General features: G+C 50.6%; 2 protein-coding genes and 1 long non-coding RNA gene across 8 annotated transcripts in view; 1 reads left to right on the plus strand and 2 right to left on the minus strand.

The window, feature by feature from the left end:
- Positions 1-728: 728 nt before the first annotated feature.
- LOC115613427 lies at positions 729-2,357 on the minus strand. The gene is made up of 2 exons (XR_003993386.1): positions 2,054-2,357; positions 729-964 (listed from the first exon to the last, which is right to left on the minus strand). It is a non-coding gene; the product is annotated as an uncharacterized LOC115613427 (long non-coding RNA).
- A 4,024-nt stretch (positions 2,358-6,381) lies between these two features.
- On the minus strand, positions 6,382-17,371 carry MRPL14 (mitochondrial ribosomal protein L14). Of its 2 annotated transcripts, none has more exons than XM_030498804.1 (3): positions 17,239-17,371; positions 9,479-9,572; positions 6,382-6,999 (listed from the first exon to the last, which is right to left on the minus strand). In XM_030498804.1, the coding sequence occupies exons 2-3, from the start codon at positions 9,550-9,552 to the stop codon at positions 6,633-6,635; spliced, it is 441 nt and encodes a 146-aa protein (XP_030354664.1). In that variant the 5' UTR covers positions 9,553-9,572; positions 17,239-17,371; the 3' UTR covers positions 6,382-6,632. The 2 variants fall into 2 exon arrangements, with proteins under 2 accessions (XP_030354664.1, XP_030354663.1); XM_030498803.1 differs by lacking the exon at positions 17,239-17,371 and adding an exon at positions 16,521-16,610.
- TMEM63B (transmembrane protein 63B) overlaps positions 16,630-17,444 on the plus strand; it is a 47,978-nt gene continuing 47,163 nt past the window's right edge. For 2 of the 5 annotated variants that reach the window (XM_030498795.1, XM_030498801.1), the window contains exon 1: positions 16,630-16,786. The gene's annotated coding sequence lies outside the window, so the exon portion shown is untranslated. The remainder of the gene's footprint in view (positions 16,787-17,444) is intronic. The other 3 variants (XM_030498799.1, XM_030498796.1, XM_030498802.1) reach the window with 2 other exon arrangements.

The following is a 17,444-nucleotide window of genomic DNA, read 5'->3' on the forward strand; positions in this document are numbered from 1 at the left end:
TCTGGCAGAAAGAGCAACTAGTGGGCTGCGAATGCAGCTTCACCTCCTCTCCCCACACACCATGGGCAGCCTGGGGGGCAGCTACTGTGGAGCACCACTGGAAGCACCTCAGTACCCGGGACAGGATGCCCACCGAGCCCTTCACAGAGCTGCAGTCCTTTAGCAGACTGAGGTGCCAGCAGAGCTCACCCCACCATGTTGCCAGGCAAGCAGAAGGCTAGCCTCACCGTACAGGAGCCACGGGACCACCACGTCCTGGCCTTGGCCCTGGGCAATACTCACCAGTGCCACCCCTCACTCCACACCCAAGTGCTACGAGGCCATAACTATGAAAAGCAGCCCATTTGCGCTGGAGTGAGAAAGGTACAGTCTTACACCAAATGACCTTGGATTTGCTTCCCAAGCTCTGCCTTGGTCCACGTTGTATCCTGGGGCTTGAGTGTTTGTTTTTGAAGAGCCACATTAGGTTCATGGAATTTATAGCCTTTAGACATTTCAAAGCAAGCTTGTATATTCCAGGTGCCCAAGCGACAGTGTGTCATTGGTGTTTACACCACAACTGGGCACATCACTTCCCAACCTTTTGGGGAGGGTGTGTGTACTATTCATATTGAGCATGCTCACCCTTCCTGGCATGGAGGTAAGTGTCCAGGTTCATTTTGAGCTGTGTTAAGCAATGAAGCTTGCTGCTGCCCTGGAGTAATGAATTCCATGAGGCAATTTATGCGTTGGGTGAAAGGAAAAATGAAAAAAGCTGATTTTATTTCCTCTGCCAGACTGTTTGATTGAATGTCCCCTCTACTGCACACTCAGAAGGGTGAATGGATGTGCCTGATGTGCTTTCTCCACATCCTTCTTTTTATCCTTCTGTCAGGAGCCCTCATTAATCTTCCTTCTCTCCAGGCTAGACACTCCTGAGCTTTCCAATTCTGTTTTCTTGTTAGAGGGTATATCTGCCGCAGACCTAGGAAAATTCCCATCCGCTATTCCTGACAGCTTCTGAGATAAGCTGACCAGCCCGGCATGCACTAGCTCACTCAAGGCTCTACCACTGATTTACGCAACAGCATTAAGTCTAGATTCACTAACATTCACCACCCCATTTCTTATGCTGGAGAACAGGAGAAAGTACTCAGAAAATAAGCTGACAAGGCTGCCGTCAGTGCTAACTCACTCACGGGAGAGCCCTTTGGGCAGCGACCACACAAGCTTCGACCTGTGGGCTCTGCCCTGGCAGAGGTGCCAGCCCCAGCATCCTCCCCTCACTTCCAGCTCTTCACCCCCCTCCAGCTCATGGGAAACTGGATTTCCCAGTACAAGTGTCCAGCCCATACGGTCTCCCTGATGGACACTCTCACCCTGCCCTTGTCTATCTTGAACAGTAGCTGCAGGATATAAACAAGCGAGGCCCCAGATCCAGCTGTTTCCCAGTCCTCTTTGCTCTCCCTGGGTCATGTAGATCTTAAGCAGCACAGCCACGTCCTGAAGAGAAGCAGACAGCTAAAAAATTGTCTCATCAGAAGGGCTTGGCAGGGTCACTGCCTTTCTGCGAGTGGCCGGGTGGAAAATGCTGCTCAGCCTGCAAACCCCGCTCACCGCCTGAGGCTTGGCAAGCTTCAGGGAAGGGGATTTGGCATCTGCCTCTGGGTGAATGGCCCCGGCAGGGAGTCTCAATGCATTTTGAGGGGTTGTTTTGCATCAGGAGAGCGGCCCAGCTCCGGGCTTCCCAAGAGACCCAGGCTGTGCCTCCCCACTCCCCACCTCTGCCCCTGCTTTGCAGCCCACTGCCATCCAAGACCCAGCACCCCACTGCTGCACAGGGCATTGTGTCCCTCCTCTCCCTGCCATGAGCAGCCACCAGCCCTGTGGGAGTCACATGGCCGCTCGCAGACTCCTCTTTCCATTGATTTCCCCAGCCCAGCTCGCCCTCACCAAAACAGGACAGGGTTAGATGTGACCTTGCTGCCCCTGGCCACTCAACACTGCTCCACGGAGAGAGGGTTTAGCCCTGGTCACAGCTCCCTGGCTCTCACTGGATCTTTCCCCAACGGACCTGGTCAGGCTGGGTCGCTCCAAAGTCTTCATCTTCCTCCTCCTCACTGGCTGCGGCTCCGCTGCCCTACTGTGGGCCGGCGGCTGGGGAACGTGCTGATGGAGGGAGATTTTGGCGATCAGTTAGTCAGGCTTACGGGCCCACCGAGCGAGTGGCATGGCGGCCAAGGGGGCAGGCTGCCAGGCACACCACCATGCCCACATTGCCACCTAGCCTCCAGCTCTGGGATGTGCAGCCTGCCACCCTCACCCCTGCCAACCGATCTGGACCAAAGTCCAGCCTCCAGCTGCATCAGCCCTGGTTCGGCTGGGGTGATGTCAGCTGTCTCCCCCCCTCCCAGCCCCCAAAGTCACTAGCTGCCTCCCCCAGCTCTGTGGTCCATCCACCCTGCTGGCACAGGGCCACAAGACAGGGCCTCCTGTCTCTCAGCCTCGGTCTCCAAGCAGATGGAAGACATCAGCTCCTCGCTGCAGCCCTCTGTGATAATCTGTCTTGCCTGCTTCCTTCTGGGGACACCCCTTCTCACGGCCAGCTAATCCCCAGTGCTCGCCTGTCTCTTTCCATACCCCAGCTCTCACCAGATTGCCCCATCACATGTCTTTTCTGGGCAAGCATCTCCCCGAAGGTCATCTCTCCCTACCCATGCAGGATGACCTAGGAAAAGACCCCTTCCCCCGATCTCCCAAGGAAGAAAGTCTGAGCACAAAGTCCCCACCATCACCAGGGGAATAGGCACCCTCTTGGGAACTTCATCTGACACAAACCCTGTATCCAAACACACGGGAACAGACACTGACCCAGGGACTCACTCAGAGCTGATCAGGGAGGCACATCTGTAACACGGCAAGAAGACCCTGGGAGGACTCTGCCTTTGGCTTTGCCTTCCCTCTGCAGCAGGTGGCAGCTCCCCCTGAGGCTGCACAGGAGATGAGAGAATTCCTCTTAAGCACCGCCTCATGCTGGGAAATTTTCCCATTTACCATATAAAATCCTGTCAGTTGCAGAATAACAAACATAACTAGGAAGCAGGGGAAAGAATGACCTTCTGGCAGCAACTGAGGTAGGTGGTGTTTTGTTTTTCTTCCCTCCCCTAAGGGAATCATCCCACCAGCCTGCAGCCATCCTTCAAGAAAAGGACCTGCAAGAATTGCTACCCATGGAGGAAATCGCATCTGATTTCCTAGCAGGATGGATGCACAAGGAAAAGCCTCCCATTTGGGGAGAGCTCAGCCTCAGGTGAATGGCAAAAGAGGGTGCTGCAAGCTGGAGCCCAGGAAACCCAGCAGCTGCTCCTGGGACACCACTGCCTTGCTGCTCAGAAGGCTCTGGCATGTCTGGAGCAGAGCGGGGCCAGCCTGGAAGTTGAGAACAAGCAGGTATTTCCCCCTGTGCTGAAACAAAAGAGGAGACCTGGCAGTGTTCAAGGCCAGGTTGGATGGGGCTTGGAGCAACCTGGTCTAGCGGAAGGTGTCCCTGCCCATGGCAGGGGGTTGGAACTGGATGATCCTTAAGGTCCCTTCAACCCAAACCACTCTGTGATTCTATGAACACAGGGGCTGCTCAAAGAAAAAGAGAACCCTGAGAATCTACATCAGCCTAGGCCACTGGCCAGGCACCAGCCATCTGCTCCTGCCTGTGCAGCGCAGATGGATGGTACCGGAGCAGTGCTGGGGCAGTCAGGGGCTGACCATCCTGCAACTGCGCTGGCGCCGAATTCAGTGGGATGGGTGGGAGCAGGCTAAGGGCTCATCCACAAGCCAGGCCTTTTCCCCTGAGATGCTGCTACAGGCAGCACCTGGAATTTGCAGTGGGACAGGGATTTCTGCCGAGGCTGCGTTCCTCGTTAGGGAAAGACAGGTAAAAACTGCAGGACACGCTCTATGGGATATGCTTAGCTCAGCTGTCTGCATGTCTGCTTATTAAGCTCTGAGGTTAAGGATTTAGTTCCACATATCAGTTTACTTAGAAATAAAGCATCGCTTCACTTTTTAATCTCAAGTATGCTGCATTGTCTTGCCCGCTTCCTCTTGTGGCCTCTCCCCAGGACCTCTTCCCCAGCAAAATGCTGGAAAGTTATTAGCAAATATTCTGTGAAATATTTAATATCCAAACAGCAGGGTCTGTGCATCCCAGGAGACTCATAGCCCTTATGCTCAGGACAGGAAAAACAAGGATTGTTTGCAGGCCCTTAGGTCCTACTGGGAGACGCTTCAAGGCTGGAGCTGTTGCCAAGCAAAAACTTCACAGTAAAGCAGACCTTTAGACGAGTTATAAGGTATTCCAGCTTGGGATGGACTCCTCTTTACACAGAAACAAAGGATATTTTGAAAGTATATTTTCCAGCCCTACACTAGTGGAAGCCAGCTTCCTTTTCTGTTCTCCAAAGGATTTAATTCAGGAAATCTGAGCTCCTTCTGCCTGCAGGAAGGCCATGGCAAACATGTCAATAGGCTTATGATTTGCTTATTACAAAAACCTTATAAAAGTATTTGTTTATGTGTTTATTGGGGTTTGGGACTTTCAAAGGTTGCGGAAGGTTTTGTAAAGCAAGGCCACACAGCTGCTAAGTGGCGTAAACACCTTCCCTAATAATGTATAAAAGCATTCACCCTTTTTCTCAAAATACTTAAGCCTGCTGAAGGGATGAGCTGTGAAAAAGCTAGAACACACCTCAAGCAGCTGTGAAGATTCATCCGCCGATGGCAGGGCACAGAGCTGTCTTTCCCACCTCTTCGCCTAACTCGGGTAGATCCAGCGCTTTGCAGCCCTGAACAAAGCTTCCCCGGTGCCAGGACGGGACCCACGCTCCCAGCGCTCCTTAAAGCCCCTCAGGCTTGAGCAGCGCCTGGCCTAGTCCCATCGCTCCGGCCGGACTCCGCGCCGGGTGCCGCTAGAGGGCCCGTCCGGCTCGCTGCAGGGGCCGCGGCCGGGCAGCCCTGCTCCATCCCCGCCAGCACCCCAGGCACACAGAGCGGGCACCGAGCATCGCCAAAGAGCTGGGGAACCCGCTCATCCACCCCAGACTGCCCAGAGTGCATCCCAAAGTGATGCGGGAGCACGTTGAAGCAGGGAGAAAAAAGCAGCAAACAATGGCCGAGCACTTGGGCCGTGCCATGGAGGGAGGGAGGCACGCTCACTGCACACATGGTTTGTTCACTATCCTGCTTAGCTAAATGGCATCAGCATCACTTTTGAGCACATAAAGTTCCTCCTGGAAGTCGACTGCACTCGGATACACTGGAAAGACTGACAGCAGCCACGAGCGCCTGCTCCACTGTTATGCCAGTGGGCAGACATCTACGAAGCAAGCATGCCAAGGGGTCAAAGGCAATGCCTGCAGGGTTCAGGGGGGTTCAAAGCAGCAGACCAAACATCCACTGACCCATGGACAACAACAATCGAGGAAGTTGCTGCTGGCAGCAGCCGGTTCTGCTTTCCCGCAGAACTGGGCAGCACACAGGTTTGATCCTCCCTAGTTCACAGGGTGGGACAGTGCCATTACTTAAAGGTCAAGACTGAATTTAAATCCAAAGTATCTCTTGTCTGCATTACCTGGAATCATGGAGAACAAGGATTCAGGGCTCAACTCTTCCATGGGCAATATGGATTCCACAGTGAGGAGCATTGGGTAGGCACATCTGCCAGGAGTAACTAGTTAAAACATGGAACAGCTCAGCACTGCAGTCTTCAGACCTTTGTATCTGGACAATGCAGGGCCAGGGTAAGGAGCTTTCCCAGCTCAACAGGGAGAGGATGTGGAACGACAAGGCACTGCCAGTTGCCATTGCCACAAGATGTGAGGAATTGGCTCAGAGGCCCAAAGCTGGCCAGACACATGTGGGCTACATCCCTCTTCCCAAGCACTGCTATTTCTAGGAGTGCTCTGCCCCCTGTATTCCTTTACCTGCCATAAGCTCCAAGCTTCTGAACGCAGCCCTTGCATTACTCAGAGAACACAATTTCCTGAGGCTGGCCAGGTGGAGAGCACAGGCTGCATCTCAAACCTACCCTATTCACCTCCCCTTCCTACCTCTGCTTCCCCATCTCTGGCATACCCTGTTCAACCACACACCACTGAAGTTTGTAGGCCATCATGCTCTCCCAGTTCTGATTACTCCTGAAGACTTTTCTTAGGCAAAGACATAGAAACTCACCCTTTTATTAAATGTGCCCAAGGTGCCAATAGTTCATTATGTATCTCTCCTACTCTTTTATGTGAATCCATTTTGTAGACCCCATTGGACCAGGGACTGCGCTTTGTGCCTTGTTCCTGGGGAGCTGGGAAAGGCAGAAATATAGAAAAGAGAGCATAAGCAGTGCAAAACAAGAAGGATTTTCATGTTCTTATTTTAATGATTAAACACACTGCAGATGTTCTGTGAAACAAATCAATCTCCTTTTAGAGTAAAACAAGGTATTGCAACATTTAAATTAGTTGCCTGCAATTCTTAAACAGGAAGAGACTCTTGATGAACCTCAACTTTTTCACTTTTCACCACTTTTTTTCTTAGAAAAGGACCAAGGAACAGCTACTGTATGAAAGCATATAAACACAACTGCCAGACACCTTTCTTATCTTTCATACAAAGTTGTGGGCAATGGCCAATACTTTGGAGAACTCTCCTTCTCTCCGTCGCAGGCTATAGGGTATTGGTGTTTTTATTCTAGTCCCCAATGGATTTCCATTATCATCTATGAGTACTACATTGTTGGAATCAAACCTAGGCGTCATGGTGGGACCAGGCATTTTGTGCCCTACAATTAAAGCCTTCTTCTTTTCTCCTTTAATAGCCAGAAGGATCTTATCTCCTACTTTGCCAACCCCAGTCTTGTTATACACGTGGATACATTTTGGTGGCCGGTGGTATGGTGTGTTCCCCAAGGCGCTGTTGTCCACCACACGCACACGGGTGAGCTTCTGTATCGCTTGGCGTGCTCCAGTGATACTAGCAAAAGACAGGAAAGAATTAGACAGATCTCCTCAGTAATCCTTTGGGAGCAAGGGCAAACCCAGCACAGGATCTTGTCATTACACACACCACTCAGAAGGCGCCAGCAAAAAATACATACCATATGGGTGACACACTGACTGCATTCCATGTGCTCTTTGAAAGCCAAATGCTACTTCGGGCTTTGCACACTCTTCACTAAATGTCAAATGTAATGACCGTTCTACTCTGAAACACGACTAAAAGATGGCATGAAGAGTGGCTCACATTTACTGGGCTTTTTAGCGACTGCAGATGATTCCATTCAATTTCAATTACAAGCAAAAAAATGTGCTTGCTTCCGCTACAAACAGCCTGCAGGAAGCTTAGACTCAAGTCAGACTCTTTCAGTCTTGTACACAGTCCCTAGCAATAAGGGTTTTTCTTAACAATCTTCTTTTCAGTGAAGTCTATAAGGGTCTCCCATCTTATTCTGCTCTCAGTGAGACACCTGAAGTCCTGCTGTGGCTGCTAAGCTGCCACTAGCTAGAATCTAACACATCATCACCTTCCCCATGTGGGAGGAACCCAGAGAGACACAGTCTCTTCTTTATCTGTTTGCTCTGTGAGATTATCAGGAGTAACAAACAGCAGAAATAAACTGCACAATACTAAGTTGTTAGATTTGACTCTGACTATGCTTGGGAACAGCAGGAATAAACAGAAACAATTCAACCTCCGATACAGGAATAGCTATTTTTTTATCCAGTAAGCTGAAATTCAAGTGATGTGTTGCTTGTCTTCAAAGGAGGCCCAAACACAGACCATCAGAAAAGCAGGAAGGTACTTTCTACTGCTGAACAACTAAGTTGCAGTAAGGTACCAGAAACATGCTGGCCACACAGCTGCAGGAATGCCAAGCTGGTGTCAGCTGAACTACTCAAATAGACAGCATAGGGAATCAACCTAACCATTCACCTTGTTTTGCAGAGCAGAAGTGTGTTTAGTATACAAAGATCAACAGGGACCATCAGCCCTTCTAGAAGATGAAAGATGTGTAACTGCAATGCTACCTAGAAGAAGAGCAAGCCACCCCCTGTGCATCAAACATATTGTGGATGTTCATCAGGTGAAGCCGGCATTTTTACATCCAGTAAAGGAAGGCCAGCTGGGTCAGTCTGTGTTAGTCTAACTGCTGCAGAGGTCAAGTGCTGCCCTCAAGATTTGCTTCCCACAGCAGAGGCCTACCTCAGCTTTTCCCTACAGGAGGACACCTCTTTTCTCTCTTAGAAGTCGCTCGCCTCTGCAAGCAGCCACCCTCTCCCATCCCCTGGCAGGGATGTGGTATACCACACTATCCTGTGCCTGTCAGCTGTGGCTGTACAGCAGGGAAAGCACAAGGAAGGAATCTGGAAAGGGACAAGATGTTGTCACAGGAAGGAGACGGAGAAACCTCGATGGGCCAAATGCACAATGAAGCAGTACAAAACCACTAGAAGTGTGATTGCCCAGGTACCACTGTACAAGATTAACTGCACGAGAAGGACTTTTTTCTTTCCCCTCCTTTCTTCATTTCTATCACAGTCTTGGAGCAAAATCCCACCACAAAAGAAAGGTTTTCCCATTAAGACTGCTGACGTCTTGCTCACCTCTGTGGACTCTGCCTCCCTCTGGCTGTCAGCATACATACCTCCTTGAAATGCCTACTGGCCAATGCTCTCATGCAACCCATTTACAGAGAAAGCCAGTATGATTTAGGTACCTCCTCAAGATAGCTCCTGGGACTATCACATAACCTAGCCCTGAGCATTGTCTCAATACCCTCGCCAGAGCACAGCCACAAGAATGACTATTCTCATCCTTTAAGCTAAGCCCTGACCCTTTAAAGAGTTATATGGTAGAGATTCCCCATACCTGCACTGTGAGATTAGGCTCTAAGCTTTGTGCAAGACATTGTAAAATATGAGGTCCATAAATTTGAGAAGCTTTAAATGCTTTGAGCTTGGAACAAGGACCTAAAGAAAATTAACAAAATGGGCACTGTTAAGGTACAAGGAAATAATTTTTCAGGTTACTTTTGTTCTAAATACCTGAAATTATAAACTCTGGAATAATTTTAAACATGTAGTTGGTGCTGCATTCAGCAGGGGCTGGCTGTTGCTTATTTGCACTAGGCTGAAAAACACAGGCACTTCCAACTTCTGCTTTCAGGCCACTGTGATGCTGTCAAGGCCTAAAAGCCTCCTTATACCCATATGAAAATGCAGAGTTCAGACCACGTTCAGACTGCCAGGAACCTGCCTATGTTGTGTCTGGGCTCACTTTGCAACCTGGGAAGAGACAACTGTGAGATGGTTTTGGTTTTTTTTAATTATTATTATATTATCGATTTTGAATCACAAATACTGTATCTTATGCTTGACCTACTTAACAGCACATACTTCAATCAGAAAAATCTCCCAAGAAAACAAAAGCAAAAGCAAGATTTGAAAATTACCTGAAGTGCCGCTGGATCACCGTACTGCTTAGATGGGTTAAGGATAAACCCAATCGCCTGTTCAAGAGAGCCATGTGGATTCTGGTAATCCTCCCTGCATAAGAAACAAGAGAATTAGGAACTCTGGAAAATGGACAGAATTTGTTTTGCTTCCTTTCCCTTATGTGAATCACACACTGGAGCCTCAGCACCTCTTTAGACACTGCAATCCACAGCACAAGGAGTGGTAACAGCATCTGCAGCACACCACAAAGCAGATCAACAACCCCTGCCTGAATTCAGGAGACAATATAATTCAGATGAGTATACTACAAAGCTGGATTCAGTATCACTGCATTGCAGTTGCCTGCACACAGCGGTAAGGACTCTTCTGTGTAAACTGTGAACCATGTAACAAGCAGCAGGTTTGAGAATTTCAGATGTGAACTAATTTAGAAGCTGCAGTGACCTACCACAGTTACTTGTAAAAGCTACCAATGTTACCTATAAAACAAGCAAAATGCCAGAGATACTCTACAGACTGGCACCAGAGCTTCCAGAAAGAATTTGCCAGACAAGAAACAAGGCAAAGTTCCACTGGTGAGGGCATGCTCCCCGTTAGCATACACAAGGTGTTCAGCAGCCTATGGTTACAGACCAGGATCATACCTCTGCCAGTCTCGCCCTGTTAAGGCTGTCCAGATCAACCAGCTCTAACATTACAGTGCTCACTTAAGCCAAACCAAAACAGCACCCAGACTGCAGCAGAGCTGGGTTATAGGGGCAATCTCTAAGTGTTCCACACTCTCTTCCCTGACTACATCTATGGCTGTTCCCTAACCTCATTCTGTCAGGTTGTTGGCAACCAGCCTGCACACGCAACCGCAAAGGTTTATCTGGACCCAGATCACCTTGACATCAGGTAGGGAGCGAAGACCCAGGCAGATCCAGGAGAAGGGAGAAAACACCACAGGCTGAGAGCCAGTCCTCTTTCAGGCCAGCTCAGGTAGAGCTAAGACTGACTGCAACCACTGCTGTGTGACACTGGTTGCTTAGGCCTTGGCAGTGTAACGAACACATGCTCTGCTTCTCCCCTTTCTAAAGTAAACATTAAAAAGTCATTGACCTCTTATCTCCCTTTGCCAGTTCTGATGAGCCAAACTGTAGCAGTACATTGTAAAACCATTTTCTTAACTTTTAACTCTTAATATTCTTAAGAGTTAATTTTTTTAACTCTTAAACCTTTTTCTTAACAAAGCTGACCTAATGTCTCTATAGAGAAAAAACATACCCGCACAGCCTTCTGACAAACGATGCCACAGCTGGTTTTATGACAACCAAGTAAAGCCCAGGCTAAATCTTCACTCTCCCTCTACTGTTTTTATTTTGCCCCAGTGTGTTGTGTTTGCTTACTTAGGGATGTATGTAATTTTTAGGGTTTGCAGTTGTCCTACAGAGCAAGCTAACGCTGACAGCAAGATGAGAAGCACTGGAGATGTGCACCACAGCAATTCTGTAGCAGTGCTCCCTGAACAAAGAAGATGATATGCAGCAAACCATCTCACCTGTCATTTAGGCAAGTCTGGAAGAGAACAGCAACAGCCAGAGATTTGCTAAACAAAACCACTTTTCAGTGGGGTAGAAGACCTTCAAATGAGTTCAGAGCTTCCCTTCAGAGCTTGCCTATACTGTGCCCTCTCTGAAATGAGCCTCCAAGAAGGCTGTGTTTTTGCCACAGCTCCTTACCTCACTGTGCAATCCTACTGACAACAAGGCCCTGTGGTATTTACAGTGCTGCTGGCAAACAAGGTCTGATTACCCGGGCATTCCTGCTCCCAGGATTTCTATGCAAGTTCAACTACATTACCTTGCTGTAAGCCCACACTCTGCGTTAGCAGAGGACAGCCTGTGTCCTCCTCTGCACTTGGGTGTACCATTTCCCTGCATGAAACTCAAACTCAGTAATACTGCTCCTGCTACCTCCAGAATCACACTGAGGCTTTGAATCCCTCTAGAAAACCCAAAGAGCAGCAGCAAGTTGGCCTCTCTGTTGCCTCTGATGGACACTTCTTAGGGAATCCAGCTGCCCCTGTCACCCCATCTCTATTCCCCCGAGGCATGGTGGCCTCGGTGGCAGGAGAGGATGGGCCTCTTCATCCTCACCACTATGCAGGCTGATGGGAGAGGTCTGCTGGCTCGTGGCAGGGCAGGCACAGGCACACACTCTCCCTCTGTCAGAGTGACAGCAAAGTCAGGCCCAGCATAGCAAGATGTGCTTAAGGCAGAATGTCAGAGTCCTAAAGCACTGCCTAAACTCTGAACTCAGCCCTGCTCTGGGGAGGAGTCACCATCTGTTTCTACCCTGTGGCAGCAGTGAAGGTTTGAAGTTTAGAAACTACCAGCAGGAGCATCAACAGCATTAAATGCCCAAGGACTCTTTATTTTTCCAGATGACTCAGTACCCCCTTCTTTGCTAAGAATTATTCCTCGGCACATTAAGATGCGTCACAGGCTAAGAAACGTCCTATGATTATTTGGTATGAAGCATCCTGTTAGGAACTGAGTAAACAGGGGGGATGCTTCCAATTAGCATGAAGGGTGGGGGGAAGAGAAGAATGCATCTGTGGGATGGAGCACAGCATTCAAGGGTGCAAGTAGGTTCACAAAGAGTGAATCACATCTTCAGCTATCGTAACATGCCAGCTTCCCTTCCAGAAAGTTTGGGTCTGTCTCCAGGTGCTCCTCAACCAGACCCAGTCGTGACTTACTCCCTCAGCAGCTGTGAGCTTTCTCTCTTCTGCCTTCAGTTTTCCCCTCTATGGAGTGGCTAACTACCAAAGTAAACTCCAAAGGGCACAGAAGCCACTCACAGTCACGCTGGGTGCTGCCACATGAATGCTCCAAGTTAGTGCCGAAGTTGAAGAGCTGCTATAAAGCGATGACAGCCATCAGCCCCAGCACACCCAGCACCTCTCTCCTTCTCTGTGCTGCCTCACACCATTAGGCCTTAAATCATTAGGTACCTAATCACTAATACACTCCTGCCAAGGAATTATCTTGAAAAGGACTCCTGGAGGTCATCTAGTCCAATCTCCTGCTCAAGCAGGATTAATTTCCAAGTTCTTCATGCTAGGCAAGAGTAGTGTTTAAACAGACACTATCCTAAAATGAAAGGCCCAATATAAGGACAATTGATACAAACATCAGCCACATGTAGCTGCACCAAAGCAGTGATAAAGAACTGTGCACAGAAACCTCTCCCAGGCCCTACCCTGCTGCCCCTAAATTCTAGCAGTGGCTCTGTCTCATGGTCAGAGACACTAATTTCTTAAACCAGAATCAGAGGCACTTTGCTTTTCTGCACTCCACACACCTGTTAAAAGTTAGCACAGACCTCAGACAGAGTTTGGAGTAAGATTGAGGAGGGAGGAGTTTGTTAATCAAATATCACTGAAATGACCCAATTTCTACTTTACTGAAGAAGTCTGAGCACACAATAACGGGCTGCAGCAAACACTCCCTTCTTGAGGGCCCTTCAGCCTCACCCCATTCAACCCAGCAGACCGATATCAAATTCCAACACCGCACAACAAGAAACTCTTCACCAGTTATAAGCCCCTGGAAATTCTTTAACCACTGTGCCATTTTCAAGTGCCACACTAAAGCTACCACCTTCACCCTTTTTCCTTGACATGAAAGAACTAACTTACATCTACCACAATCTTGAGTGGCTTTGGAACGGAGGAATTCTGGAGCATTTCACCCCAGCTAACAGAAGCAGGCCACATACCATATTTTCGTCAAATGTGCGCAAACACACAAGCTGACCACCTCAGGGAGCTGATACGAAGCAAGGACATCTTCCAGATAAGGACAACAGGACTACATACTCACTTGGAACCTACATCAGGGCACACAGTACTAGGAAAGGAAGGTCTGTGTTCCCCCAACACACATTTTCATCACCTCATGCTGGCTCTAGTATTCACAGAAATCACAGTTTTCAGCTACGTGCAAGGGAACATGACAAAACATAAGACCAGAACTTCTTTCCCTGCCAACCCACATCTACATCATGACAGTATCTCTGGAGAAACACCAGGAGATGTGGACAAGAAATGGATCTCTTCCATTCCAGCAAAAATACTGATGTGCTTCACAAGAATAGTCTGTATGAATCTGCACTATTAACACAACCATGGGAGCTCATAAAAGGTCTCTGAACACTCAAGAGGCCAGTGCAACGGCTCTGACCAAGTCTTCATCAGTAGTGTATACCCTAAAAACCAGTCGAGGTGCCCTTTTTACCCTGCCTGCATCCTAGAGTAAGCACACTTTTAAATAGTTCTGCTACCTAACAATCCAGTATCAGTTTCCTTTTCAATCACAAGTTTTGGAAATGATCCCTGCTCCCTATATCCCCAAGAGCTGCCATTCCACAACCATTCAGTTATTTCTTTTCCTTCTTTCTTCTAGTAACTCATCCAAACAGGCCCCAGAGAAAACCAATGGATGCTGCAAAGCAAATGGTGAGGAGTACTACTCAAAGCCTGCTGTCAAACATACAAAATAAAATAGGGAAAAATATTCTTCACCTTTATAGCAGTAACCTGATTTGCACAGTCAAATAGTGGGGGCCTTTATTCTTCTAAGAGACCAAAACAGACATGCTCCAGGTGCCACAAAGATTTGAACTGCATCTGTCATCCATCATTAGAATGCAGGAAATAAATCCAAGATAATATGTGCCATGCAAATACCTAAACCCCTACTCTGCCACTGCTGGTTTATTTATAGACCGTCTGCCAGGGTGATCTACCAGAGCCAAGTGTGAACTACGGGACAAAATCCATTCACGGCTCTCCTCATAAAGGAAACAATGTGATTAAGGGCGTGTGTGTGTGTTAAAAATACACAAGATATTCATTACCAAGACATAATTGGTTTTACATTAATGACAACCAGAAAGGCCAGGATTCACAAAGAGGAATTAAGTCTTTTTGAATTCCATTTATGAATAAGATTAGCTATTAATCAGGATATTTACTGATCCAAGTTACAAACAGAAACTCATTACAGGTACATCTGTTAACAATTTCGAAGCAAAACACACTAACCTAATTTTCCAAATCACAATCAGGAAAGGCAGATAAAAAATAAGAGCTGAACACCTTTACTGGAAAACTGATATTTTAAGTATCCAGATGACCCAACTCTAAAGTACTTATGGCTCTTACCATTCTATTATCCAATCACCTTAAACCATTCTGTATATTCATATTCACAGCACTGTACTAAAAAAGGGAGGGATTACTCCCAGTGCACTGGCAGGAAATTAAGCTACAGAGAGGATAACCTGTGTGAGGTCAAAGGAAAGGAGCAGTAGAGCAGGTACTCAACCCTAGAAGCTCTCTCTGGTCTGTGAGGCTGGAGGTGAAGCCCAGCGAGGACCCTCCTTGTCTCTGCCTTCTGGAATTACATGTGAATTCAGAGAACTGCCCACACTCCTGTAACTCAATGCTGCTATTCGCCTCTCAAATGTATCTTAACTACTTCTGAAAATATTGAGGTCTCAAGAACAGGATAGCTGGCAAGCCACAAGGCCAGATTCTGCTCCCAGCCCTGACCTGGGTGACCATGTCCCAGCCAGCAAGGTGCAATCACAAAGCAGATAGCAGCAACCGCGCTGGGGGGAGCTGTGGCAGGGAGAAGGACAAAAACAAGGAAGAGAAGGTGGAGAGATGTGGCTCAATAATTAGTCAGGAACCACTAATCTGGGTTAGTTGTTCACAGAACAAAGAATGACAGCGGCTCCAGGCCTTCCTGATAAAGCCATACTAGAAAATGATGCCTAACACAGATAGAATTCAGGCTTAAGAAAAACCTGTCCTGGAGACAAAGGCATGCTCATGTTACAAGGCAGCACAGAGCTACCTGCAGCTTTGCTGGAATAAGCCTCGCTTCTCACTCAAAACTTCCCTTAACTCAGTTTCCTTCCTTCCAAACAAGGCCCTTCCAGGTAAGCTTGGAGAACTCTCAAACCAGACAAGTGAACGCAGCTCAGATGAGTATTTGTATCCTGCTTTTAAAAAGGCTGTCTGCTTTTACTACAAGGAGTAAGCTTTACACACAAGAAATCCACCATGCTGTCTTCTTCCCCAAATTGCCTCCCCTTACTCACCAGACCTCCAAAGGCAGTTTTTGGAGAACAACCAGCAAAGCACAGACTAGCACCCACACTTCCCGAGTCCCCATGACACACACGAGCAAATGCCACTCTTGTCAGGACACAGGAATTTTGGTTTAACTTTGCTGCATGACGACTCACACCTACCCACAAGCCTAATCCCGGCAGCTCAGCTCCACACGGATTCTGAAACACAGAAACACGCTGAAAGACACATGTGCAGGAGTCACACCGGTCAGACTGCTAGGGGAGGACTGAATGTGCCCTGTCCGCCAGGGCAGGACTGAAGCCCAGCAGGAGCAGAGGGTGCTGCCTCTCGGAGAGACAAGACACTCGAGGTGACCCCTCCTGCAAGGGACACAAAGGCTCCATGCAGCCCAGGCTCCCAAGTGCTTCTGCAGTATGCCCCGGCTTAGCTGCCCTGCTGCGTGCCACTCAAACTCACCCCCGTGCCACCTCTGGGGCCAGCGATTCTCAGTGTCTCTAGAACAGCAAGCAACACACACTCAGGGGTTAGACACCTGCAAATGGCTCCCTGTAAAGGCGGGCAGCGCGGCCGGTAGCCACGGGAAGGGAGGACGAGGGCAACCCAGTCCCACCCGCCCTGCGGCTTGCTCTCTCTCAGCCCCAGCGCCGAGGGGAGCTGCTCGGGCCCCGTCCGGCTCAGCCACGAGGCTGCGTGCGGGCCGGGCTCCGGGTGAAAGCCGCACACGGGGCGCAACACGAGCCGGCGGCGGGACACAGGCCGCGGCCAGCTCCACCCGGGCAGCCTAAAGCCCCGCGACGGAGCCCCGCGGCTCAGGGCCCGCTCCCCGCCACCCCAGCCCACCCCCGCTCCCGGTGCCGCCATATCGCCCCCGCTCCCGCCCCGCGCACCTCCGACACACCGGGCCCCGCCGCCCGCGCGCATGAGCAGCAGCGCCACCGCCCGCGGGCCCGCCCACCGCTGTGCAGAGCCGGTGCCGCCGCGCCCCGCCCCGCCGGGGCCCCGCCCCGCGCCGAGCCCAGCCGAACCGAGCCGAGCCCAGCCGGGCGGTCGCCGCTCGCTCCCGTGCGCGGCGCAGCGCGGTACCGCAGCGCCCGGCCCGGCGGCGAGAAGCGGGGCGGCGGCCCTGGGGGAGCCAGTCGGCGTCTGACACCGGGTAAGCGAGCCGCCGGCGCGGCGGGCTGCGGCGGCCGCGGCTCCCTCCAGGCCAGGCGGGCCCGGGGCCGCGGCGAGCCGCCGCCTCGGTGCTTGCCGGGGGGGCTGAGGGAAGGGCAGCGGCCGCACCTCTGGGCGGTGCGGGCCGGGCCGGGCCGGGCCGGGCGGTGGGGCCGTTGCGCGGAGCCCCTCAGCGGGGGCGGTCGGGCGGGGGGCGCCGCTGCCATCTTGGGGCGGAGCGGAGCGGGCCGGGGGCGCGCCCGGGTGCGGCGCCCGCGGAGAGGCCTGTGCCGCCCGCCGGCGCTGCGTGGGAGCGGGGCCGGGGAGGTGCTCCGGGGCTTCTCGCCCGTCCTGTGCCGTGGTCCTCGGCTCGGCCGCTGCTGGGTACCGTGGTTCCTGCGCCCGGGGGTCGCCGGACCGGTTTCTGTGGGGTGGCACCGGCTCCCATCTCACCCGCGGTCGCCGTCGGAGGTGCTGAGGCTGCTTTTGTGTGTGCTGGGTGCCGGGGAGCTGCTTGTTCTCCTCCCTGCCTGTCCTCCAGGCACCGCTGTGGCGGAGAGCAGCAGGGAGGCAGGAGTGATGTTTCAAGGGTGGGAGCAGCTGGCTGGTACCGCCCTGCCTCTCGTACCCTGGAGGACTTAGCAAAGGGCTGTCAGATA

This window comes from Strigops habroptila, chromosome 10 (assembly GCF_004027225.2).
Source record: "Strigops habroptila isolate Jane chromosome 10, bStrHab1.2.pri, whole genome shotgun sequence".
Lineage (NCBI taxonomy): Eukaryota > Metazoa > Chordata > Aves > Psittaciformes > Psittacidae > Strigops > Strigops habroptila.